The sequence below is a fragment of the Mugil cephalus genome, chromosome 3 (assembly GCF_022458985.1).
Source record: "Mugil cephalus isolate CIBA_MC_2020 chromosome 3, CIBA_Mcephalus_1.1, whole genome shotgun sequence".
In the NCBI taxonomy this organism is placed as follows: Eukaryota; Metazoa; Chordata; class Actinopteri; order Mugiliformes; family Mugilidae; genus Mugil; species Mugil cephalus.
In genome coordinates, this window is record NC_061772.1 from 27082970 (window position 1) to 27110312 (window position 27343).

Genomic DNA, 27343 nt, shown 5'->3' on the forward strand with positions numbered 1-27343 from the left:
GGCAGAGCCGCTGTAACCCCGACCACCTCCCACTCACGCTCACCCTCCTTTCCACCGTTTCGCCTGTGGAAATGTTGCACTGTTCTGCCGCTGCATAGCTGGAAGCTTTCGACTCGCCGTTGTTGCACCGCGTTGACAAAGAATTGATAGATTTGTAAATGGGGTTGAATGAAGATGCATTCAGCAGAATCAAGGTGACTGAGTTGACGCAGTGTGATTAGTTTAGAGCGCGTAACAAAGCCATTGTGTTGGTCTTATTTTGATTAGCGCGCGGCGCTGATGTGTTTTGTTTCCCTCTTTGTGTTTTTACCCTGCATCCTCAGGGTCATCATTTGTTCTGTGCTACAGATGGATCATGAGTCTCTCCTCCGTCATCCATAAGTTTCCGCCTCGCCTCTGCAGCGCGGTGCGTACGTGAAGTAACACTGCCCCCTGCTGGTACGCAAAGTCAAAACGTTTTGCTGACAAAGAAAAAAAATGATATCAGATTGTGTGTCTGATGGGAGTAAAGTCTGTAGGAGTTGTTTAAAAAGGTGGATGATAAAACACAAAAAGACAGAAACCGGCTGTAATTAGTCTGCTGTGCCCTCTGTAGTTGGATACATCTTCTTTTTGTTGGAGTTTATTAACTTCTTTCATTACTTTTCACTTAAATAATGGAACCAGGGTTCCTATGCAAGTGTGGAAAGTATGAAATTAGATTTTTTATTAGATTTTTATGAATTTCCACGTCTGTAAAAGTATGGAAAATGAACATTAGTGTATGGAAATACATTCATGTTTTCAAGACTGTTACCACCGTTCAGTTTTCTAAAACATAAAACAACGAATATCTAAAAAAATAGAGCACACGCTAGGCTACATAGATGATCCGTGTGCAACTTACAACAACAACAACAACAACAAAAAAAAAACAACTAAAATCAAACGTGCACTGAATTTATCTGGGTTTGCTTTCAACTTATTTGTATGAGCTGCATTACCCAGCTATAGTCTTCTGGAAATGATTTGGTGATATAACAGCATATATGTTCAGATTAATGAAAACAAACTATAAATTCCATAATTTATTTACATGAAACACAACAATTTACGCAAATGTCATAAATTAGATTTTTCTTTACTGTTTAGTGGAAATTAGGATGTAGAAAAAATATGGAATTTTGAAATTTCAAATGCGTAGGAACCTTGTATAACAGTTAATAAGGTATAGACACACTACTAAACCATCATATACACTGATCAGCCACAACATTATGACCACTGACAGGAGAAGTGAATAACATTTAAGTCATCTTGTGACAATTCAATGTTCTTCTGGGAAACTTTTGGACAAAAGTGCAACTGTGGGAAATATTTTGCCAGTTGATCAATGACTCACAATGAATCCATTATACATGCAGAGATGATATTAGTGCTTTGCAATGCATTTCAGGAGGCGTTAGAGTTTCGGCCTAATTGGTCGCTTGCTCAGAGGCGGTTAACACTTAGAAATGGATTTTCTGTCAAGAAGACCAAAATGTCTCAACCCGAAAAATGAGTCGTCGGCTTTTCCAATTTATGCTCTGACTGAAGTAAAATAACAGGATTAGCATGAACTATTGAGTTATCAGCACAAGATAATGTTGCATTAGCAAGCAAAACTAGGTCAATGCTATATAATAATGCAACAGGGGTTCATTTAACCACATCCTTGTGTTTCGTTAAAGTTCTTATCAACCTATAAATGTGTGATTTGTTCGTTAGAGGACATTTAAGTAGATTCCAGACATTTGATGTTTTGGTTAGAAATAATGCCATCAAAAGTAGAATCCCAGATGTTTCACCACTGTACTTGTCACCGACATCAGGGAAAAAAAACAAAAAACAAAAACACAAGTGAGTTTTTTTTCTGCATCCCTTCAGAACTCATCATTAATAGTGTTACTGTCCGCCCCAGTGAGCCAGACAGCCACCGGCCTGGGCTCTTATTTCCCGATCAGCGGGGATCCCAAGCCGCCTGGGTGCTCAGAAGAATATTGCATCCTGACCCGACTGCAGCTTCAAGAGCACAACGGGTCTTCTTTGCCATTATCGCCTCAGTGGGAGCCTGCTCGAACAAGATCTTTGAAACCTGTAACGCAGTTTCATCATGGGCCGCTCTGCTCGAATATCCTTCGGTAATTCTGAGCTGACAATTGCCTACAGAGTTTTTGAATGTCATCTTCTTTTCTTTATAACTGACTTGCACGTTGCAGTGATAGTGTCCAAACCTGCAGAAGAAGAGAAATATCATAGGCTTTGATAAGGCTCTCTTAACCTGGTGGACAACTCCACTATTACTGTAGCTTAATTTGTCATAGACTGAGTCTTTCTTTGTGTCTTATTCTTAGTTTTCCTTCCCCCTGTCTGTTTGTCTTCACCCCTCCTTCCCCTATCTGTTTGCTTATGTTTAGCACCTTGGGTACTTTGATAGGCGCTATAGAAATTCAAGTTCTTCTTCTTAATGTTTACACTGATCAGGCATAACATTTTGACCACCTCTGGGTCCTATGGGTTGAGGAGAGGCTCCTCTCTAGTGAATTTAGAGGCCAGGTCAACACCTTGTACTGTTCTTCATGTTTTGTTTGAGTTTTTCCTAAACAGTTTATGTGTATGTGTGTGTGTCGAGCTGCATCCTGCTGCCATCATTGCTATGTGGTGGGGGCCCCTGGTCTGGTCTAGGTGGGTGCTACACGTCTAAGTAACATCCATGTGAATGAATGTCAGGTCCAAAAGTTTCCCAGAAAAAAAAAACATTGTATTGTCACAAGATGGTTAAAGTTATTTACTTTTCCTGTCAGTGGTTTTAATGTTGTGGCTGATTGTTGTAGTTCAATGAAATGAAACTGGTAAAAAATAAAAATAAAAAATAGGCGCGACCACTTGTTTCTGCCAGCAGGAGGCAGCAGAGCGCTATCTCTGAATCCAAAACAGTTTTAACTGGTTGAACTTTAAAAACTTAAATCACCTTTGGCTCTGACGTTGTTAATAAGAAACCTACACAAACTCCTTTCACACAAAACATTCATCAAGACCATTTCAACATCTTCTCCTGCAGCTTTACATGAAATGTCTGCACGCGGTCATACGAGAGCCTGTTGGGAATGAGTGTGCGTGGGTGTCGAAGAAGTGAAACATCAGGGTGGTTCCTGCCAACTGCCTCTGAATGAAATGACAGCGACAGGTGCTGTAAAATCCCTCCTTTATACCAGAGCTCTCTCACACACACACACACACACACATTCATGCACAGTGACACATGAAAGCATGCAGACACCCACTCAGCACGAACAGTCACCCTGCAAACGCGCTCCCTTATTTCACTGCTCTACTTTCTAGCATGAGAGTTTCAGGACAGTGGCATTGACGGTATCTCGTTGGAACCCTTGGTGGTGTGGGGTTTTATTTTATTAACATCAGTGGCTGCAAAGCAGAGGAGTCTTTGTGGCACAAGAGAGGTCACTGTGGTCTGAAGTTGTTTACTTTTTAAAGATCCAAATCAACCTTTGCCCCGTGAACAGACACGCTGAGAGGGTGTTGAAAATAGCGTGAAGCAGCCTGGACTCCATTCTCCACATCCAGCCGCCCCGTAATGCACATAACAACACGTCTTCCCCGCTGGTTGCTGCTCCCCTGAGGACGTTAAACCAACATACCAACTTTCTTCCTCTGTTTTTCCTCACTTCTCTTTAACTCGGGAAGGGGGGGGGAAACAACCCCTTCCTGCAGCATCCCTGGCTTCCAAACGCTCTCCGACTAAATCGATCATGGCAGCCTTTCAGTCTAATTCTAAGCGTCCATCTCCGCTTTGACATCGCCCATAGATCTTCATCTTCTGCTCCGACAGAGTGCTCAGAAATAGAAAGAGATCAAAGGGGTTTTCAGTTGACTGTTCCGAATGTGCGAGGCCACGGCGCGCACCTCGCCGGGCCCGGGGAGGTTACGTATGCGAACCTCGCTACATGAGGGTCGATCCAGACAAGAGGAAGAGGTTTAGAGAAGAAAGAAAACTACGAACTATTTTTGACGTTTGACGAGTGCGAGGGGCCGTCAGTGGAGCCTGTGCAAGGCTGAAGTATGTGTAACTGCTGTTTCTGTAGCTGTCAGTGAGGGTGGAAAGGAACTTTGGTGCAAGTCTGGTGCACACAACCAATAACTTCAACAAAACAACAACATTAAATAACATTTAGTACTTATTTATTACTGAGACAATGCTTATAAATGTTTGTTTGTTTCAGTGTTTTTGTGTGTCTGTCTGTGTCAGGTTGCTGCTGCCATCAAGACGTCATTGTCATTGCATTGGGGGTGGGGGGTGGGGGGGGCATCGAGTTGTTCAAGATCATCAGTGTTACTTACTTCTCCCGTCAGGGGTCATAATGTTGTGGCTGACCAGTGTATATGACTGCTTCATTTGAAACCCATTGTCCTCATTGGTGGACACTTTAGTCTGCCATCTAGTGGTAGCAAAGGGTCAATACACTAGTCGATGTAAAAACATGACAGTGTACATTTCATCGCATTCAAGGTACAAAGGTAAATTGAAACTTATTTATTCTGATTAATGTTTCTAGTTTGATAAGACGTCGCTAATTAGCAAGGACTCGTTTGAGGACGTTGGGACTTAATCGCTCTGTCTTTGCTCAGCCATGTTCAGATACTAAAATAAACAGTTTAATATCTTGTCACACATTGGTGACTTTATTATAATATAAATAATGAAATAATCCCAGTGTCCACATATGAGGACATCGTTTATTTTTTTTTTTTTTTCAAAAACTACTACTTCCTGCTGAAAGATGGTTTTTATGCGTCTCAGGTCTTACTGATCCCAGATACCTTGGAGAGATTAAAAATGTAGATAAATAAATAAAAATGTTAGGATATTCCTTCTACGTTGATCTATAGTAGTAGTGGTGATAGTCGAGTTGACCACCTCCTATTTTTGAACATTCAGCTGTCGATGTGTTGGAGCCTGAAAGCTTCACAGCCCCCAAAAAACCATGAAAAATGACTCCCTCTGAGCTGATTATTGGAGAGGAACGGATTGAATCTGAATGCTGTCATAGCTCCTCAGCTCCCATCAGAGGCACATTTAAAATAAAATAAATAACCCAACACTTAATGTTTCACTTTCTTTTGCGCGTCTCCGCAAAATGCTGCTCAAAAAGTTTATGTGCTCACTTAGTGGTGAAGACACAGTTTCTGTCCACACCACCGGCAGCTGCCCTGCTTCTCTCTTCATCCCTCCCTCTGTCTCTTATTGGCCTTGTGAGTGACAGCACATGTGCTGGGGGGGTGGGGGGGGGCACACGGGGAGGCCCGCTGCTGAAATCCTAACCGCTTACCCCGCGACTGTGAGACATGCCCCAGCCATGGACAGGGTGGAGCTGTGAGGGACAGATGCAGGGGAGAGGAAAGGAAGGAGGGAGGGAGAGGGACGCAGACAGAACGGGAGACGGCGAGAGGATAGAGACAAGGACAGAGAGGGACAGGTTTCAGGGTTTGGAGGGTTTTGGCCTTGTCGCTCCACACAGAGACGCTCGGGAGCCCCGGTTCTTAGACCTCAGATCTCTAATCTCTCAGGAGATCCGTGCACGGTTCTGAGTTTCTCAGTTTCTCAGTGCAGGTTCTGAGCGAGGATGGCGACACGGATGTTGATGGGGTGCGTGCTGGCGGCTCTGCTTTCTCAGGTAAGACAGATCTTGAGTTAGTTTCTGTGTGCGACTAAAATGATATTAAGGACGGAGGCCTGGGCTGGTGTAGCGTTAAATCCCTCTCCACTTTATGATAAATATGTGCAAAAGAACTGTAAGACATGTGAGGATTCTCAGTCATCCAGGTCATGGTACATGCATAAACCTGAACCCTTTAACATTCAGCTGGCTCGTATGTGGGACAGCAGTAGCTCCTTGAACCAAGCTGTGTTCACTGTAAAAACAGCATTACTAGAAAGAAGCCAAGTATTTTTATATTAAATCAAATCATCTTGTATTAGGAATAAAATCAGCCAATGGGTTGAGCTTTTTGCGCTTGACAAAAATTCTTAAAATATGCACAATAAGTTATTTTCTCTGAACAAAATATAAGAAGTATTTGCAGTGTTTGCAATATGTCATTTTCTTTTAATTTAATCTGAGAAAAGTCATTCTATGATTCCACCATCACATTGATTCAAAACAAAAGAAATCAGGCGAACCCAATAACTTCTTCTGTGCCAACTTTTATTAGTCAAGAACAACACCACTTAGATTAATTCTGGCTTTTGTGATAGAAACTTCAGCGTCTTGAGTCCATGCACGAGGTCCAAAATGTTCATGAACAGCATTCATTCATTTACTTTGACTATGTCCTAAATATGAGTTTTGTTTTGTTTGTTTTTTTCAAAAAAAAAAAAAAGCTGAACTCCAAAAAAAGTCCAGTTGCCTTTAATATTTCTTATTGACATTTTTATTGCCATCAGAGAGTGGAGGGGGATAAACCACCACACCAGCTCAAGTCCATGTGCTCAATATTGCTTGTAGTTGTTTAACATGTTTGGATATCTTCTGTGAAGATACTCCACTTGCTCCCCTCCACTCTCGACCTACTTCCAACTCCTGTCCGAAGACTTTTCCCTGCCTCCTGCTCCTTCAGAGTGTGATCATGTTTGGAGAGCGACCTTCAGCCGCCCCGCTCTTTAAATATACAGTTTATGTTTTGTGTTTTTTTCTACCTGAGTGATGTCCTCGACCAAACACCGACTCGTTTTCATCAATAACGGCCCCGACGCTGGCGCTGAAACAATCGGAGGCCGCCGGTCGATCTAAACATTGCATCGTGGCTGGAGGGAGGATGATGAAGTGTTGCGATGAAGGCGAGGCTGCAGATGTGCGACGGAGGGTCCGGGGCCGCCATTAGTAGCCGCTTGTCAGTGGACAACGCCATTGTGAGATGTGAAATGGATGACAATGTAAACCGACTCATTACCAACAGCACTTCTAACCACCATCAGTCTTCCTCTCTGTTTGGAGTAGTAATGCGGCCCAGGTTGGGCCGGATGAGTGAGCGCTCCACTTGAGATTCTTAAAGGGAAGCCTTGCTATGATATGTTTTATAATTCGACCGGCTTCATGGAGAAAATCACAGAAAACATAAGTTGTCTCTTCTGAGCATCGGAGTGATAGATCCTTGATACAACCATGGGAAAAACCAATTTGTCACAGCGAGGCCTCAGCTACCCCACCCCGTGATATTTCAGTCAAATCCCCAGGACCTTGGTAATAATTCCATGTATGACCTTCCATATAAACATGAATAAGTAATCCTGTGAATGATTTGAAAGCCCCGTGGAGCCTGAAGCATGACCTTTGAGGTGCAGGATCCCGGTGATGCAGATATCAGAGAACCACTAAAGCTCTGCGTGGTGAGGCTGCGACGGGGGCTACGCTGCTGCTTCAAATGCCAGAGGCGTCCCGGAGGGGCAATAACCACGTGACCAAAAAAAAAAAAGAAGTGCCTCTTTCAGTGTGTTTACAGAGTAGTAATTTTGACCACATGGGAGGGTAAAAAAAAAAAAAGTGTGCTTTTAAAGAAATGGTCTTTTTTTTTTTATTTGCAAATAGTCAGCTGCTGTTAGCCAGAAAGGTGGCTGTGAAAAGCCGACGGTGCGGTTACAGCGGATGCCAAAAAAGCTTCAAGGGCTTCCATTTAAAATTGGCAAAATCCTTCTCTGCTCTCTCAAGATTTTACAAACACTCATCGCTTCACCAACAAATCATTAAATTCACTCCCAGTGAAGAAATTAGCATGCGGAGGACAGAACGTGGAATTTGATTGTGTTTAGGAGAAATCCACAACATGATCCACCATGCACACCATAAAGGACGTAACTATACCGCAAGCGTGTTTTTAGAGGTTTCTGCATCCAAGCTGCAAACATTTCTCAGATTAACTTAAGTTTGTGGAAGTGAATCTATATCGACCTTGTTTTTGATGAACAGCGTGCTAAACTGTTAGCATTAGAGCACATATGAGAAAAACACAAAGGTTGATTTATTTCTGGAATCAAACCATAAACCGGACATCCGGACATTAGCATTCTCATGTGTTTCACACGCTGATTGATTCTCAGAGGTTTTAGGTTCCCAAGTCGTTTCTTTCATGATTCATGCTTCATAATACAAGTTTGTCACAGGTTCCAATTAATGAATGGTTAAAAGAAACGAACTTAACCATCAGTGGCTGTCAGTCAAATCCAAGGACTGTTATTATTGTCACCTGATAGCCTTCAGTTGCTCCGTTTAATTTTCCGTAGACTGCTGTTTGAACCGAAGCGTTTGAGCCCGTTGCCTGAATGTTGTGCTGAGGAGTGGGCAGCAGCCACAGCTGTTCCCAGATGCATGCGCGATGCCATTTGTCCCGCTCCGTAATCCCCCTTGCGGAAAGAGGAGCGGGTTGCTTCTGGGCCATGAAATCGGGCACAATTTAAGAGCCTGTAGGAGCGGCCAGCTGGCGCTGAGGTCTCACTCATCGGAAACAATCAGTCAGAGGATTTTAGAGTCTGAATCACAGGTCCTGCTGGGTGCAGATACCTGCAGGCTGTTTCCATGCCGACTAGAGTTTCAGAAGGAGCAAAGGGTAGAGAGAGAGAACTTCCAGGTCATAAAAAAAAGAAATAGTCAACTGAACAAGTCCGTTTCTTTTTTTCCTGGTGATTCATCATTATTGTTTTACCGACTGAGACAAGGCGCACAGAGCCGGTGGTGACAGTTGTTGATTTAGAGGTCGTACACACGAATAATCCAGAAACAATGGTGTGATGGGTTTACCAGTTGTGCCATGTTGGATCCCCTGGGTGTAAATTTGTTCACCCATGTAGAGGATGTGAAAAGGACGTTCCTCCAAATGACTTCAGCATATTGGGTACAAATGGAAAATGTCTTTTTTGGGGAAAAACAAGAATAACTTGTAGAGTTTCTTGAAGACGTTTCGCCGCTCGTTCGAGTAGCTTCTTCAGTTCTGAGAGACTGGTGGGAAGTTGAGGTTTAAATAGGAACACTCGTTTCTGTAATAACCAGAAACTGTGCCACTAATTAATTTCTGTAAGATTTCTTCCAACAAAAGTTTGTAAAGGTCAGAGTTTAAACAGGTTCTGTTTTTGTTCACCTTAATTCCAATTAGCAGAATGATGATGTTTCCTCTAAGAAATGTCCTCCAAGTCAAATTTGACCCATCCCCAACGATTCCAAATCACATAATTTAATTTAAATGTAGTCTACTGCCCATGCACTCCCAAAAAACCTGCACTTAAAGTGATTATAAACACTCAAAGACAATGTGAGGTCTGTTTGAACCCGTCTATTAACCCCCATCCTGACCCCTGCTTTTAACTTAAAAAACTTGCTCAGCATTCTTGAATCTCGGACATCTGCTTAAACAAAAAGAGAGACACACTTGTAGTGGCACCATAAATAGGGAGTCCATGCCCATGCCAGGCAGTCATGACTTAGCAAAGAGGAGGTATGTGAAGAACCAAGACCCCCCCCCCGGGGGACTGACCGCTTGGACAGAAGTGTAGCAGAAGTGACCAGAGGGACACCTGTGTGACCTCTAGCCTGTGGCCGGAGAGACTCCCTGGTATGCTGTAGGCATTTAATTCCTCTGCTCGTTCTTGAGTTATATGTACGACTGTTGCGCTCACACTTCAGTGAGTGGGTCAGCAGAGGTTTCGAGTAGAGATAAATACATCTTCGGAGGCTTTTTACCAAAAAATATCCAAATCAGAAAGCAGCATCACGGTAAACCTATGCATTTGTATCGTATAAACCTTGTCCACATTTATTCTTTCAGCTCAGAACAATAGCCATAATATCAATGTTTTGCAAAATACAACAAAGTTTTATTAAAATGCACTAAAACTTGGATAGTTTATAAGCATGCCAGGAAATACAACTGCACTGAATGTGTGTGTCCAAGAACAACTAATGCATTTGTTTCAGTGGCAACATTTGGATGCAGGACAGCTGTGATGTCTTTGTGAATGAATGTCTTAAGCTGAAAGCATTTGGAACAGTGGTCATTTTGCAGAAACCTACTAAAAAATGTACATTTTTTTTTATTTAAAGTTCTACATAAGTCCCAACACTGCTTTGTTCCCGAAAGCCACCATCAATCAAGGAGGTAGGAGCAACGTTGTCCAATTTGGTAAAGACTCATCAGCAACAAAGTGGTTTACGGTTCTTTCTGGGAGGGCATATCAACCCCGAACAAGCTGTCCATACTTCAGTGAGGGCCCGAGGTGAAAGGCCAGGTTGTAAAAGTATCTGGGAAAAGCCTCTAAAACAGTTGATCTGTCCGTGGTGTCATCGCTCAGCCTGTCAGAAAAGACCCTCAGCGGCCTAATTGGTAACGTGACACTTTGGTGTTACCGCATCTCAGCCTGGTAAAACCATTATGAAAGTGTAGGTGTTTGGTAGAGTCATTACCCGAAACACGGTTCGGGGTGGAGGTTTGGAACGAGACGATGATTTAAGGTGTGTGAAATGGGAGTGAGCAAAGTAAATGTTTTTCTAATGCGGTGATTGTTAAGCTCAAAGTTTATATTCAGGAAAGGCACTTAGGTTGATTTACTCTCTCGGGCATCAGCCTTAAAAACAAGTTCGCTTAATTCAGTGCACAATGCTTTATCATTCAGCTTGTGTCCAGTTTCCTTTCACTGCACGTAAGTCATCAATCACTTACGGTCCCATCAGTACTAAAGACACAAATACGTTTAGCATGATTTCATTAAGATTGAACATTGAACATCTTGTGATAATTCAATGTTCTGCTGGGAAACTTTTGGATCTGGCATTTATTCATGTGGATGTTACTTAGACATGTAGCGCCCACCTAGACCAGACCAGACACCCCCACCTCATAGCAATGACACTCCTTGATGGCAGCAGGATGCAGCCACACACACATAAACGCTTTAGGAACAACAAAAACATGAAGAACAGCACAAGGTGTTGACTTGGTTTCCAAATTCACTAGACCCCCAAACTGATCAAGTATCTGTGGAATGACCCACAGAGAGCCCAGAGGTTCCCATTAACAACATCCGTGCCGGTTCCCGAACCAAATTTCGAACCGACCGTCGCATTCAGACCGAAAAAATAACATGTTCGGAACCTGCAAAGTTGGTTCTCAAGGGAACCAAGAAATACCCGGTTCTTCCTTGCGAACCCTAACATCATCAGTGAGCGTAGAAGAAGCAGTGTCTGACAGCGAACATGGAAAAAAAAAAGAATGTTCAGTGGTCCACAGGTTGCCTGTTACGTTAAAAGTTGCATTAAATATCCGTTGTCTTGCTGTGTTGTGTTAGCTCCAGCAGCCACGTCTACCTTGGCTACAGTTATATTGGCTAAGTCGCATTCTACGTCTTCTACGTCTTCTCTCCATCGACAGTCGATGCATGCTGGACTGCTGGATGGAAACAAACGTCTGTAGCAACAGGACGAAAGCCCGTAGATGCTCCATGAGATCTGCAATTTTTGTGTTTGTTTACTGTCGCCTCAGTAACGCGGAGTAACGTCCTCCCACTAAACTGGGGTGACGTGACCTACGCCCCCTTTGGTTCCACTTAAACTCGTGTGAATGTGGGCTGGTTCGCCAGAAAGCACCAAGGTTCTCAGACTCCAAACCGGAACCGGAGCTAGAACCAGAACCAGAATCGTGTCTGTCTGAAAGCACCCTCAGAAGGCCCATGTCCATTCTCTAATGAGTCACAACTGCTTTGGAGGCACAAGGGAGATCTACACAATATTAGGTCATAAGGACTGAAATATAAATTGGGTGTATCGGTGGATTTTGAACAAACTTTCGCGATCACCAGAGGATAAATCAGTACAGTCAGATTTTGGATGGAATTTCACAACATTTTGTGGCCGTATTCTTGATTTTTTTGGGGAGAACTGCACTAAATTTGTTGATCCCTCAACATTTCTACCATCATCAACAGGTCAAATATTTTGTTTAGGACTTTGGTTCACGGCAGAATAGGTGCAAAACAACTAATATCTGAGACAAAGGCAAACTGGTCATTGAGGTTTCTAGGCGAAAACTTCCACGTGGCTTCTCCAGTTCAGACCTGAAGGATTGAACCAGACGACTGAGAATCTTCAAAGTCGAAACTAATATTAAATGTTAAAATGCTAACACGCTGTTAATCTTTTCTTAGCATAGAGTTTTGCATTGTCACTTGTATGCGACTTGCCGTGCGTTCCTAAACTTAGGCAAAAGTGGTCACGTTGGTCCGAATGTGCGCGATTCAGGCAAACACAGAAGGCGCCATGTTCAGAAATAAAAACTGTGACACACCTGTTATTGATTCTGAGGCGGAGTAGCGACGCAGAATGTGTGCTATGCCGGCTGGAGGTTCGCAAGCTTGTATATACAGAAGTTTTTTAGCGTGAAAGGAGATGACTGTCGGGATGAACGTGTGGGTGACATGCACCGCTGGAATGCGACTGTAAACATCTCTGTGAGCGCGTGGATGACGATGGCTACTAAAAGCTAACCAGGGAGGGGTCAAGAATATAGACCAGTCTAAGATTAGCCTGCCCTCCGACTCGGCCTGCAGATGTCAGTCATGGTTGCCATTCCTTCCAGCGCTGTCCAACGGCAGCGGAGGATCAGCGTGGCAGACGATCCACCCCGGAGACAGGCCACGGATCAGGGGCCAATTCATAAAATAATACACGTATAAAGAAGCTTTATTTAGCTTATTTATTTTGACTTACTGTACTTTACTGATCCACGAGGGAAATTGCACATAGGGGGAGAAAAAAAGAAAAGAACTGAATAAAGACGCTAGTAAAAAGAAAAATAGGTCTAACGTAATTAAATAATAATAATTATTTTATTATTTTTAATAAGCCAAAATATACACGATTTCTGCTTTTAAAAAGAAAATAAAAATATATCTCATATAGTTAAAAAATAAAATAATACTAATGATAAAATGCAATTGCTTGGTCACAGTAGCTCACTTGCACATAAAAGAAAAAAAAGGAAATAAATTAAAACACTAACAAAAATAGGTCTAACATAATTTAAAAAATCAATTAAATGTACAAAATGTCTACTAGTAATAGTAGAAAATAAAAATATTTAATATAGTTTAAAAAATAATAATGATAAATAAAATACAACAGTATAAGCAAAATATATAAGATTTGGATTTGTACCATTCTACATTTATGTCTCATCATTAATCATTAATATTGAGTCATAGTTTGAATGAAAAGGAAAAAAAAAAGAAAAGTAACAAGCTCCTTTTGAGCTGTTTAACATATGAGAAGAACTAATGCTGAATCCAGTGAAATCCCAGAGAGAAGCAGGAAGCAACGTACAGGAAATGTGTGTATAAGCTTACAGCATGCGTGGGTGGGTGTTGTGCTGATGCACATGCATGTGTGTCAGCTCCAGTGTGTGTGTGTGTGTGTGTGTGTGTGTGTGTGTGTGTGGGAAAGAGCGTGTACGAGTGTTTGTCCGTGGAATTCCTGCAGCGGAGCAGATCCGTAAGGTGACCCCAAACTCCCAGTCAGGTGCAGAGCTGAGCATAAAGGGGAATTTGTGAGTGTGAGTGGGAATGCGGGTGGGAAAGCACAGGATCTAAATCCATAGCCGACAGCTGCTGTGTGAGCGTGTCTCTCTCTCGCATGTGATGTGTGCGTGGGTGTGTTTGTGCGAACCGAGTCAGCGCTGTGGCGAAGGAGGGCCTGTGAAGTGAGCGCGAGTGTTTGCGTTTTTTCCTCGTCCGTCCCGAGATGAATTTGCACCTAGATCAAAAGGAAGCTGGTGAAGACGCGCATTAGTGAGTGGAAACCCGAAACCGGGGCCGTGGACGATTGGAATCCACGTTTACGGACGCCCTCAGCAATACTGCGGCTACGCAGCCGTTCTGTCGGGCCACAGGGAGCGTTACAGCGCTGACGTGTTTTCAAACAGCTGCAAATGCACCGAGTATAATGATATAATGTGTCTTCCATGAAGGTGACTTACTGGGGTGTGAAATGTAATTCATCTGATCTCACTTCAAAACGTTACACAGTGAGCGCAGTTATTCATTTTATAGGATTTTGACCATGTCGTTATTTCTATGCAGATTTTCCAACTCTTAGCTAAGTGGACTTGAATGCTTGTTGGATTTAAATATATCAGGTGATGTGCATTTGTTTAATGAGGGAGGGTGTGGCCTAAGGAGGGCATGCGTGTGACATCATAGCAAGTGACGTCTCCATGGTTACAGTTGATCATGGAGATTAGCAGCATTAGTTTGAATCATACCCTTTAATAGCGACTAAATGGTAAAATTAGAAGAATTAAAAGGATGAAGAGCTGTGATGTGATTGACTATATCAGCAAGAGATACCTTAGGTTACTTCTTCAGTTACGTTCTGGAGGGCTGTCAGATAAATTTTGTGGATGTTGCTGTTTTGGCGTAGTTACGGCCAACTATTTCAGGTCCGACAATAAATAACAATAAATGATGTAAAATGCAGGATAAAAATATAGAAACGCTGAAAATAAAGATAACAAAAAAGTAATAGAATATGTAGCGTAGCGGCCGAAAGCAGCATGGCCCAAAGTTTTTGTTGTACTCTGTGGAACAGCTTAAAGAGAGAAGCCAGAGGATCTGAGAGGCCTTTCTGGTTCAGATCTAATCTGGTGCAAGTCCATGAAGTGCTTCAAAAACTAATAAAACAACTTTAAAATCATAACTAACAGGCAGCCAGAGTGTGGATTTTAAAATGGGGGTAAAAGGTTTTATGGACTGATGAGATGAGAGTGACTCTTGATGGAGCAGGTGGATGGTCCCACAGCTCCACTGTGGGTTTTATTATTTAAGATGGTTGAAGATGGACTTAAAGTCAACCCCCTCCAAGTTTTTTGGAGACACTTTCTTCAAGCAGTGGTACACGTACAGTTCATCCATATACTCCACTGTGTTGTTAGCCAGTAAAGACCTTAAAGATAAAAGAGTAACGACATACCCTCCCTTCTTACTTGACCTACTGAGGCGCTTCTTAAACAGGAGATTTACACCGAAGGAAAACAGAACCGCTCTGTGAACAGAGGCTGGGAGGCCGAGGTCGCTGCTGCACCAAAAGTTGAAGGAGGCTACATCAGTCACTGATTTTATTACTTTCTAAAACATCCAGTACAGTTACATAGCACGTGTGCACAGGGTGTATCTCCATAAATCCATGATATTCCTGTGAGTTTCATGCTATATTTTTTATTTATTTTATTTATTCCTTCAGGTGTGGAGCGCTCCAGAGAAAGAGCTGCATCCTCAGGCTCTTTACCCGTGGAGAAATCAAGGCAAGGGCGTCGTCAGAGTGAAGAGGGACTGGATCATTCCTCCAATCAGGGTGTCGGAGAACAGCAAGCAGGTTCCTGAAGCTCTGGTCCAGGTACGAACGTCAAATTACAGATTTTCACATTAGAATTCCCCGATGATGACTGACCGTGGCCGAGTAAAGGTGCTTACATTTTGCCTGCTGTAATTATTCGTCGGTAATCTCTATAGCCAGACATCTGCGTATGAATGACAAGCTGAAACAAAGGCAAAGAGTTTCCAGAAGATGTTTCTCAAAGAAGCGTCTTTCACCCACATTCAGACCTCTCCTCTCAGTCTCCCACTAATAACGTGCTGTAAGAGCGCCGTTCCTTGGGGAAGGAAAACAGCACTGAAACAGTTTCTTCCAATTACAGGTAATTAACTGGTCTTTAATGGACCCTAGTCATGCGAGTTTCTCGAGCGCAAAGCCCACAGATGTTCCCACTCAAACCCCAACTCTCCACCAGTCTGCTAGAGATGTGAAACATCTTTAAAAACGTCCAGAAACTCCGAATGCCCTAGTTTCTGCTGGTTGTTGAGCTGCATCTGCATGCAAATATACAAAATCTATTGGAAAGGGACAAGATTATTGTACACTGAGCTGTCTGATTACTGTTGAAAGTCCTAGTAATATTTACTCATCCTGTTTGAACAGCCTGTGTGGTAACCAAGAGAGGCAGAGCTTCCTGTTACACTCCGTCACCGTGCGAGCTGACACACATTTGTCAAGCAAACGCATTAAACAAAGATGTTGTGGCGGTTACACGCTGTTAACTGGGTGTAAACTGTCAGCTCATACACTTTTTTTTTTTTTTAATCTCTGTGCAAATCTATTCTCATGTCTCAAGTTGCTGGTCAGGCTGTAAATCATGACTTCCACATGTAGTCTTGGCCCCGGGTAAGTTTTTACGTTATCCGCTGGCTAGTGGCTGCACCGGAGGGAACGTCGCCTCCAGAGGTTAATCAGTCGATGGTCAGCGGGTTCCCAGATTTACTGATCCCCTCCCAGTTTGCACACGATGGAGGGAAACGCACAGTCCTCTTTCTGTGTGTCGTATTTAAATGTTTATCAACACCTCTGACCAGTCGTGATTTCTCAGCGACAGAATGAGGGTCATTAAAACTGGAAAATGTGTTTTTGTGATATTCAGGAGAGTCACACGTTTATGTATTATGATACTTTAAAGTCTGAGGCCTTTATCCATAGTCAGTGCATCAGCTACAGTAGGTTTTAGTCTGCATGATTCTGGTTTGGAGAAAACCAGAAACCAAGCAATGAAAAGCTGCAGGTGGGGCTGGACCGTGGATCAGGCATCTATAAGAATCAGAATTACTTTATTGATCCCAAAAGGGAAATGACTTTTCATTACAGCAGCTCCTACTCAAAGTGAACCAGTGTCCAGAAGAGAGAACGATGTATAAGAATATGTAAGAATAAGTAGGCAATTATAATAAGAATACACACATCAATGTAAAAAATGTAAGAAAATATATATTTTTACAAAGAAATATGTAGTGAACATGTGTTCTGATTGAATGTGGGGTATTGAACAGGGGGAAATTATTGCACATGGTGAGTAAATATACAACCTCCTGATACCTGAGCTTTTATTTGGTTTGCATTTTTTAATTTCTCCAAAGTATTTGGGATTAGTAGGATTTATAAAAAAAAAAAAATTAAAAAATGTCCTCATATGTGGACAAAATGGATAAAACTTTTTGTTTTAATATTGAACATGGCTGTGCAAAAAAAAACATCGATATCAAGTGTACGTTTTATTTACAATATTTCGATTGTCTCGCTGGGAACTGATGCTTTTATTACAATCTTAAATAAATAATAATAAAAAAAATAAATGGCCAGACTCCAGATGTGGGAAAAATAATCATATTTTGTGTGACGTTTCAGCATCTCAATTCACGTTTTCTGCAAAATAAAATTACTGTAAAGTGTCTTAATAACTCAAATATGTCTGGTGAAATAAAAGGGAAGAGGTTTGATCTGCATAAATAAGTAAAACTAAACAAGTAATACTGCAGTGAAGTTATTGTTAGTTTCCTCCAAGACTCTATCTTCCTCATGCAAAACAGACCATCAGTAAATCCTGCTGTACTGGGGGGGAGATATTGTATGAGCAGTTCATCACAGGAAGTGAATGCAAAATGTATGAAATATAGACTGTAACCTCAACCATTTGAGTTTGAGTTCAGGTCCCAAGATCCTCGACCTGTCAACGTGCTCACATAGGATGTTACAGCGCATGCTTTACAATCCTCCCTCCCGCCTTCCCGTGAGGTTTTCGATGATCATCAACTGCACCTCGTCTCTCTCTGTCCAGATCAAATCCGACAAGATCTTCACGGGCGAGGTGATATACAAGTTAGAGGGGCCCGGGGTGGACAAGGAGCCCAAGAACCTGTTTGAGATCGATGATAAAACGGGAGTGATCAGGAGCAAGAGGCCGCTGGACCGGGAGAAACACAGCAGCTTCACGGTAAGACGGCGTTTATATGAGGTTTTTAAAACACTCGGAAGCTCCATGTTTGTGCGTTGAAGCATACGTCAGGGTCCCAGACACTCGAGCAGACGCGCCGAGGTCAGTTTCAGAGGCACCGTGGGACAGACTTTTCAGACCAGATGTAACCAGTGATGAACCAAACATCCTGCACATGTCTTTCTGCCAACACATGATGTATACGGACACCGCAGAGTCGTATGGAGCGGATCGTTTCCTCCGTGGAAAGCTTGTGGGGATTCACAGTAGGAAATAACTCTCGTGAATCGGATGTTTCATTCTTAAACTTTTTTTTTTTTTTGTGTGTGTGCAGCTCACTGCCTTCGCTCTGTCGCCCAGCGGACAGAGGCTGGAGAATCCAACCACCATAGAGATACTGGTGCTGGATCAGAACGACAACAGACCCGTCTTCACTCAGACCCAGTTCACTGGTTCAGTGCCCGAGTTCTCGATCCCAGGTGCAGACGTCTGACATTCGCTTTTTTATTATATTTTACTTTTTTTTTTTGATTAAACACTCTGCTTGCTGAGTTTCTATCTCGCTTAGTCAGAAATGCAGCTTAAAGTTCGAATAATCAGCCTTAACATTATGACCACTGACAGAAATAACATCGACCATCTTGTGATAATTCAGTGTTCTGCTGGGAAACTTTTGGACCTGGGATTCATTCATGTTACTTAGACACGTAGCACCCACCTCGGCCAGACTAGACACCCCCACCCCATAGCAATGACACTCATTAATGGCAGTAATCCCAACAGGATGCAGCCTGACTAAAAAAAAAAACACAAAAAAAACATGAAGAACAGCCTCCAAATTCACTAGATCCCAAACTGATGAAGTATCTGTGGGAAGATCCACAGAGGCCACTAACAACATCCTGTTGCCAAACACCCCAGGAGACACTGAGCAGACCCATGTCCATTCTCTGATGAGTCCCAACTGTTTTGGAGGCAGAAGCAAGACCTGCACAATATTAGAAAGGTGGTCATAATGTTATGCCTGAAGTGTTTCCTGCAGAACAAACCAGCACCATCACTTTGATGGTTTTTCCAGTACTGATGTGGCTCACATTCATCTTGTTTCCTAGTGCGCTACAACTAACACATGTAACCTGCCCCAAGAACTAAAAAACTACAAAACCTCAAAACCAGAGCAAAAATAAAATGAATGCTGATTGTACAGGTATATATCATTTTTAAACACTTGTTGGTTGTCTGACCTGTGCAGACATGGCAGATCATTAATATGTCTTTTCTTAACAATTTAAAACTAACTGAAGAGTGGAAGAACGAGTAGTTTTCACATTCTCTATTTGCTTATAATTCCTCGTTTTCTGCAGTGCTTCTGTTTATTCTTATTTCTATAACCACATGAACACACTTGCATAAAACCATTAAGTGCTTCAACAAGTAATTATTTGAATACAGGCTCTGTTTATCCACCGCCTCCCTCGTATCGTGCGTCTCTCTCTCGTATTTATATCCAATGCATGTGGATGTTTTCTTCATCCACACGCATGCACGGATTCATCTGCTTGCTCGTCCTTCTCGCTTCTCTTCATCTTCCTCTTCCTCTCTTCCGTCCGTCTCTCTGCTCTGCCGACCTCCAGCAGATTGGTTACCTCCTCATGTGAGCTCGGCTCCGCTCAAGGCCACTTCCTGTTAAAAGGGGAGTGTTTCTTTAGTGTTTTCTCTGAGGGTTTCAGGCTCTGGGTTCTTCAAAGCGTCCCGCTTAAACCGTATGAATTAAAGTTGAACTTTTATGCGGCTTCAAAGCAAAAGAATATTCAAATATCCAGCTGAATATTGAATTATTATTGACAGGCACCTCTGTGATGTCGGTGTCGGCCAGAGACGCGGACGACCCGATGACGGAAAACGCCGCTCTGAGCTACTCCATCGTCGGCCAGGAGAGCGACCCGGCCAGCGCCGTTACCAAAACCATGTTCGGTATCAACAACGAGACGGGAGCCATCTACACGAGAGATGTCGGCCTGGATCGAGAAGTAAGAATTCTTTTTTTTTTGGCTCTTTTGAAGATTCTACGAGTGATCGCACTAAAAAAACGTGCTGTGCTGTGTCTCAGGTGGTGAAGAGCTTCAGGTTAAAACTACAGGTTGCTGATATGGCGGGAATGGGACTAACGAGTGAAGGTGTGGCAATAATACATGTGACTGACATCAACAACCACGCGCCACAGTTCAGCCCTGAATCCGTGAGATGTTTTCTACTACTGTTCACGTTTCATAGCTCGGTAACTAGACGTGTATCACTTTGGTTTGAACCCTTTGGTCCGTGTGGTGAATGCAGTACAGCATGACGGCAGTGGAGAACAGGAAAGGCTACGAGATCGGCCGAGTGAACGTGACGGACCGAGACGACCGCGGAACCAGGAACTGGGAGGCCAGATACTCCATCTCCAACGACCCGCACGGACACTTCGCCATCAGCACCGACCCGGCCACCAACCAGGGCGTCCTGGCGGTGGTGAAGGTACGATTGCCTTTTTCTTTCACGTTAACGTGTTCACTTTCAAGATGTAAAAGAAGTTTAAAACTACGAGTGAGACACGGCACAGAAATCACATGCAGACGTTCTGTCCGGTGAAGATTTTGTGTAAAAAGTAGGCAATCTTTGTGAGTTGTGAGACATTTTAAGTTGATTTCACAGCAATTCCTTCTCTGGTCAAATCCAAATAATATAAATATGGGAAAGAGATACCCTCTACTTTTAAGGATAAAGCTTGATAAAGCTTAGCAAAAATATATATCACGGTATTTTTAAAACATTCTGACGATATCAATGTTTATCACAGTATTTTTATTTCTTTTTTTCATGCATAATCACGTGTTCTCAACATTTTCTGGTGGTTGAGAGATGAATTAATGCAGTAGATTAACTAATGATGGACTATTTTACTGTGATGATGAGTAAATATTGTAGAATAATTCCACACTAGCAGTAAAACAGGTTTGCATAGTCCTGGTTTAGCGCTGACTGCTGGAAATCTGGGAACATTTACAGCTCGGAAAAATAAATAAATAAATAATTAAATGTTATTTAGATGAAATGAAGAAACAGGGATAATTACGGTTTCATTTATTTTGACATATTTATTCATATTTAAACTCTTATGTCTGTGATGTCAATAGCAGCACGAGCGGTTACCGTAATAATTAGAGTCTGCGTGCAACCTTTTTCGGACCTTTCCATCTTCACCACACCTCACAATCATTTTAGGGTTTTCATGTGGTACGATTTCATGTATTCTTTATTTATTTATTTTAAATTTTATTAATTATTATTAGCAGCAGTAGTAGTAGGATTATTATTTTTGTGTGCGTGTGAAAATGCTGTAATGTTGTAATTGTCGGTGCTCGACCTAATGTGGACCTCAGGAAGAATAGTCTTCATTTCTATGAGGACTAATGGTGGATCCAAAAGACACAATAAACAATAAACAGTGACCCAGTCACACCATGTGCTACACTGCTGCGCTACATTGAACGTGGTCCTGCCTGAAACGGTGTCTCGCAGTGTAATGTTCCCAACGCTGTGTAATCAAATACTCCGCTGTGCTGGTGTATTAAAAATTCGTAATGAGCCGTTTTAATTACTCAGCCCTAGAATGAACCATCTCTTAGTCATGCTATGTGTCTCTTCTTCCCTCCCTCCATATGAGTTTATAGGTTTCTTCTCGTTAAAAGGGAGTTTTTTCTTGCCACCGTCACCTTTGTGCATGTTCTGAGGGTTTCAGCTGCTTTTATAAAGCAGGACATTAGTATTTCGCTAGATATTAATGATCGAAAGTGGACCGATCTCTGTCTTACCTCCAAAATTGCGAGGTTCTAGAAACTATTAAGTGTAAGAATATTAGGATATATGAAAACACTGGAAATTCTCAGCGATGTAAAACTGAATGGTTGTTAAATCTTCTTGAATCAACAAAACACAAAAAGCAATGTTTAAAAGTAGTTTGTGAGAACTTCACATTTATTTTAAATCCCAGTAACAATCCAAATTAAATTTATTTTTTTGTTAAGCTATTTGGATTCTAACTTGAGGTTTGCAGGATCTGTTCTGCAAAACATGAAGAACATTAACTTTTAAAGTGGTTGGTAAATGAAAATGAGCACAACTCAACAACTCCATCTAGTGGTGCAGTTTAAAACTGCAGAAAAGTGCTTGTGTGTCTGTAGTTTATCAGACAGCACATCAGGTTTCAAATGACGTAAAATGACACACAGAGACCTCTGATGTGAATCTCCTGTAGATTCATCATTTATTCTCATCATCCCCATCACCCTGCAGCGATGTTTCCTCAAAGTTTCCCTCCAGCCACTAACGGCCTCTCATGTCCTGCGTCCGCAGCCTCTAGACTACGAAACGCAGAGCGAGCACATCCTGGTTTTGACCGCGGAAAACGTCAGCCCCCTGAGCGACAAGGCTCCCAACCTCCCGCTGAGCAGCGCCACGGTGACGGTCGCCGTCGCCAACGAGAACGAAGCCCCACATTTCAGAGAGGACCCCATCCTGATCGTGGTCCCCGAGTCTGTGTCTCCCGGCACGTTGCTGAAGAGCAACATCGCCTTCGATCCTGATCACTCTGACCTGAGGTACGACACAGCAGCAGCAGCAAACATAAGAAGAGGGTTTTCTTGTTTTTGTTTTGTTTTTTTAACTCCCTCCGCTGCTGTTTGTGTGTGATAGGTTTGAGATGAGCAGAGATCCGGAGAGGTGGCTGAACATCGACAGAGGAACGGGAGATATCACAGCGAGGAGAACCTTCAACATGCGGTCGCCACACGTGAAGAACAACATCTACAGCGCTGTCGTCAAGGCCACAGGTCAGTTCATCCGCTTGTTCTCTTCGTCTGGCGTTTACACCGATCAGCCACAACATTAAGACCACCGACGGGAGAATTAAAAAGCACCGACAGCATTCAGACAATTCTGGTGGAAAACATTTGGGCTTGACTTTCATGTGGATGTTATTTAGAGATGTAGACGTCATCGTGTGTGTTGTTAACTCGTGCGCAGACGCCGGCGGTGTGTCGACCACGGCCACGGTGGCCATCACCCTGAAGGAGACCAACGACTTCCCGCCCCTCCTCTTCCCCCTGAGCGGCTCCGTCTGCTCCGACAACAGCCGCAGGAGTTCCGGTCTGGTCGTGACGGCCGTGGATGATGACCTCCCTCCGCACGCCGCCCCCTTTTTCTTCGAAGTCAGCGACGAGCTGTCGATCAACTGGACGTTTATCCAGCTGAACAGTAAGAACGGAGCATAAAGGATGTAAAGGATGTAAATGCTCGTCCATGCTGAGTTTCTCTGTTCGTCCTGCTGCAGACACTCACGCCGTGCTTCAGTCGGTCGTGGAGCAGGAACCCGGAGAGTACGCGGTCACGGTGCTGGTGTCGGACTCCGGCAGCCCGTCTCTGGCCGCGTACGCTCAGGTCAACGTCACCGTGTGCGTCTGCGACTCCTTCGGGGACTGTAAGTCTGAGGCGGGGGCCGTGTTCGGCTCCAGTGTGGGAATCAGCTTCATCGCTGTCGTCATCATCATGGCCAGCGTCGCACTCCTGCTGTGTAAGTGTCTCCTCCACGTGCACCTGGATTTCTTTCCTACAGCCAAAGTCAAGAAAACACAGATCTAGTTTTGTAGAGATTCAGCTGTTTCCAATGAAAGTCGATGTGTCCCGACTTTGCTCTTAGACCCTTTAATATATCAGATATTTAATGACGTGTTGAACATAAACATAACAAAGTTAAATATGAATCTAACAGAAGACAAGTACAAATCTACTTTAAAGTGGTTTAAGAAGTCAAAAATCCTATCGTGCCTTTTCAAGAGAGAGGTGTATGACTGATCAAGTTATTTTGATTCAACACAAATTACAATTAAACAGCATAAAATCACACTTAATCGCAAGTGAATCACCCCTTGCAGTGCTGCTCCTCCTGACGGTGGCGGTGACCACCTGTGGGAGGCGCCATCATATCAAGAAAGGAACAGGTCTGCTGGTCGGGGAGTCGGAGGACGACATACGGGACAATGTCTTCAACTACGACGAGCAGGGAGGCGGTGAGGAGGACGAGGTGAGATTCAGATAAGAAAAGTGATAATTGTTATATTTTAGGAGAGGAAGAGATGTTCTGTGAAATGTTAATGTTTAAGGTTGTGAATCTGAGTGATTATAAACGGTTTAATTGGTTTAATTTAATTTTAACTGATTGTAATTGACTGAATTTACCATTGTTGCTGTGCTCCTTTGGTTATTATAGTCCAGTGATTTTCAGTTGACCCCTAGTGGTCTGTGGTGAAATTGCAAGGCGTCCGTGAAAATAAAATATCTTTTAAAAAAGATCATATGACATTTATAGAAACAGGATTATTTTACTAAAATGTGACTGAGACATTTATCTTCCTAAATACAATACAAACTTAACACCATCTACATCTATTTTAAATTGAGAGGCCTTTACTGTTTCAGTGAGCATACAACATTCATTTCTTAATAATGCTCTTATTGTGAAACATCTGCAGGAAGTTGTTGTGGGAAAGTCATTAACCTGCACGTTCAGGTTAGCACTTGAAATTAAAGGGAATGTCGACTATAATTACATGTAGGCTTCATAAGATTAATGTTGGTGTCAATCATTTTAATGTGAGTCTGAAAATATCATTAATGTCTTTGTCTTCAGGGTAGATTAAAAATATACAGGTGGTCCAGGTCCAGGTCCAGGACGGCAAAGAGTTTAAGAACCACTGGTCTCGTCTGTGTATTATTGACAGAATAAAGCCTCTGACCTCTGCTTCCATCTTGCAGAACGCCTTTAACATCGACCTGCTGTGGAATCCCCTCGATGCCCCGTCCACCCCGGCGTCCTTCTACCCAGGATCTGGTGTCCCTCGAGGCAAACAGCCCCTCAGGAAGGACGCCCCACACAACCTGCCCTCCCCCATCTACCCACGGAGGCCTCCGGCGGATCCCACCGACATCGAGGATTACATCAATGACGTGAGTGAATGTATTTCAAAGGCGGAAGCCAAAAACACATCCTGATTTCAGGTCTTTGACAGCGTTACTGCATAACATTATGACCCCCTTCTGCTTCATTTAGACCTGTTGTCCTCATAAGGAGACACTTTTGTCTGCCATGTACTGGTAGCGAAGGGTCAATGCACGTGTTTATTTATGCTTATTAACTTTTCTAGTAAAATTTGACAAATTCTCTCGTTTGTAGTAGTACTCGTTTGAGGATGTTTGGATTTCACCGTTTCCAATTCTGCTTTTGCATTAAAATGAACAGTTTTATATTTTGGTACTTAAATTGTAATATACAGTGAAATAACCCCCAGTTTAAAGATGATGCTTATTTTTTATACTTCTCAGGTCCTACTAATGCCAAATACCTAAAAATCTTAATTGTATTTTAAAGAAATTAAAATGCATCCAAACAAATGCTTTGGGTCTCAGGAGGTTTAACAACTTATTTGACTTTAAAGGACCAGTGTGTGGTGTCTAGTGACACCTAGTGGTGAGGTTTCAGACAGCAACCCACTTAGCTTCTCTTACTTTTTAATGGACACGAGTGGGAAGAGAAGTGGCCTTAGGACTCTAACCTAAAGTAAACTTGGATAAGGCATTTAACCGTCTGGAGTCGACGGACGCGCCGGTGCGTCCGAATCACATGACTGATTTAAGAGGGAAAAGTTGTGGGAGTGACGCTGTATTCAGTGTATGAAGTGACTGCAGCCAAATGGAAACTTTTGGGACTTTTACATATTATTACTTATTGTTTCACCTGATAGTTTTGTAAATGGTTGGAAAAAGTTTTACAAAAATGTGTGATGCATTTTCCTGCATTTTAAACAAAATAGTTACAAATAGCTTTGCTAAATTTGTACATAAGATTTTGAAATTTACACTTTAAATTTGCATTTTAAGTTATAAAAATGGCTCGTTAAACACGTTTGTGTTTTACACAGTGGAAAATTTAACTTCTTTCCTACTTGGAATTTTTTGGTTTTAGTCTGGTTTTAGGTCCAATGTGTTAATAGAACGACAGCAAACGAGGCAACGATTTAAACCACTTTTAAGATGAAATATAAAGATAAAACCAAAAGTAGGTTTTACCAAAAAGGGCCAATTATACTCTGGACTCCAGAGGGTTAAGCCCCAAAACTGCTCCCTGCTCCCTTAAATGCACAGAACAAATTCCTTCTATATATATATATATTATATGATATGATTTATTACCAATATAAAGTAAATATTCATACTATGGGGTGATTTCACACATTGTACTGCACAATCTGACAGATTTCTTGTTTTCTTTGTTTTTTGAGATGCTATTATTTATCTGTAACGTGGTTTTAGCCTTTTCATATATCTCAGTGACAACATGGGGTCGTCCATGCGTAATAACTGTATCTATTTAGAATTAAAAGAGCATTATCAATAATTACTGGCGTTTCAGGGCCTGGACGCCGCAGACAACGACCCCAACGTCCCTCCGTACGACACCGCCCTGATCTACGACTACGAAGGGGAGGGCTCGCTGGCGGGGAGCCTCAGCTCCATCGCCTCGTGCAGCTCCGACGGAGACCAGGACTACGACTACCTCAACGACTGGGGACCACGCTTCAAGAAACTGGCCAACATGTACGACCCACGTTAAGGCATTTACCGAGAGCTTAGTCCAGGACGAGACACGTAACCAACGGGCCTTAAATGCGCCTTTTTTTTTATTGAGGATCATTTGGACACAAGTGACAAAACGGCTCAGGAAAAGTAAGCGAGACGGGAAAAAATTCATGCGATCAGCCTCTAGATAAAGAGCTGTCCATGCCGCGGAGCGTAACGCGTGTTGAATTGTGTGTGTGTGTGTCGACGTCTGGTGTCTCAGACTTTGAAGGCTCAGAAATGACGCATACGCAACAAGGGAAGAAAACTTTTCAGTGTATTTCTCTTTTTTTTTATTATTATTATTATTATTATATTTTATAAGATGAATATTGCTTTGATATGAATTGTGTTTTTCTTTTCTGATCACAAATCCTCCATTCCAGCCTCTATTCATGTTTTTTTTTTTTTTGGAAACACAGAACAGACTTTATTATCACATTATTCTGTAACTTTTCTGTTGGAGGTGAACAACTGTCTTTTTTTTTCTAATATGTTGACTGAATTTTGATTTTACTGGCGTCCAGAGAATAAATGAAAATCTTTTATTTATTGTGTTTATTGTCTTAAGATCCTCTGGCTGCATTTACTCATGATGTTATACATGCAATCAGCCATAACATTATGACCACTGACAGGAGGAGTGAATAACTTTGATCGTTTTGTGACAAGTCAAGTTCTTCTGGGAAACTTTTGGACCTGGTTTTCATTTGTGTGGATGTTACTTAGACATGTAGCACCCACCTAG

General features: G+C 42.5%; 1 protein-coding gene across 1 annotated transcript; it reads left to right on the forward strand.

Annotated features, from left to right (window-relative positions):
• The first annotated feature begins 6853 nt into the window (after positions 1-6853).
• cdh15 (cadherin 15, type 1, M-cadherin (myotubule)) lies at positions 6854-27143 on the forward strand. Its single transcript, XM_047580843.1, has 14 exons — positions 6854-6970; positions 15309-15461; positions 17728-17883; positions 18218-18362; positions 19732-19913; positions 19994-20122; positions 20218-20400; positions 22279-22523; positions 22618-22754; positions 22948-23178; positions 23255-23494; positions 23856-24004; positions 24736-24927; positions 26390-27143. Exons 1-14 carry the CDS (start codon positions 6869-6871, stop codon positions 26588-26590), a joined length of 2445 nt encoding a protein of 814 aa, XP_047436799.1. The 5' UTR covers positions 6854-6868; the 3' UTR covers positions 26591-27143.
• Positions 27144-27343: the final 200 nt, after the last annotated feature.

What these genes read in the sequence shown, in the direction of transcription:
- cdh15 (XM_047580843.1), top strand. Translation starts at nt 6,869, where the DNA reads ATGAAGGCGAGGCTGCAGATGTGCGACGGAGGGTCCGGGGCCGCCATT. An exon ending in GATGTGAAATGGATGACAAT is followed by an intron (nt 6,971 to 15,308) that starts GTAAACCGACTC and finishes TTATTCCTTCAG; the next exon opens with GTGTGGAGCGCTCCAGAGAA. An exon ending in CAGCGTCGCACTCCTGCTGT is followed by an intron (nt 23,495 to 23,855) that starts GTAAGTGTCTCC and finishes CACCCCTTGCAG; the next exon opens with TGCTGCTCCTCCTGACGGTG.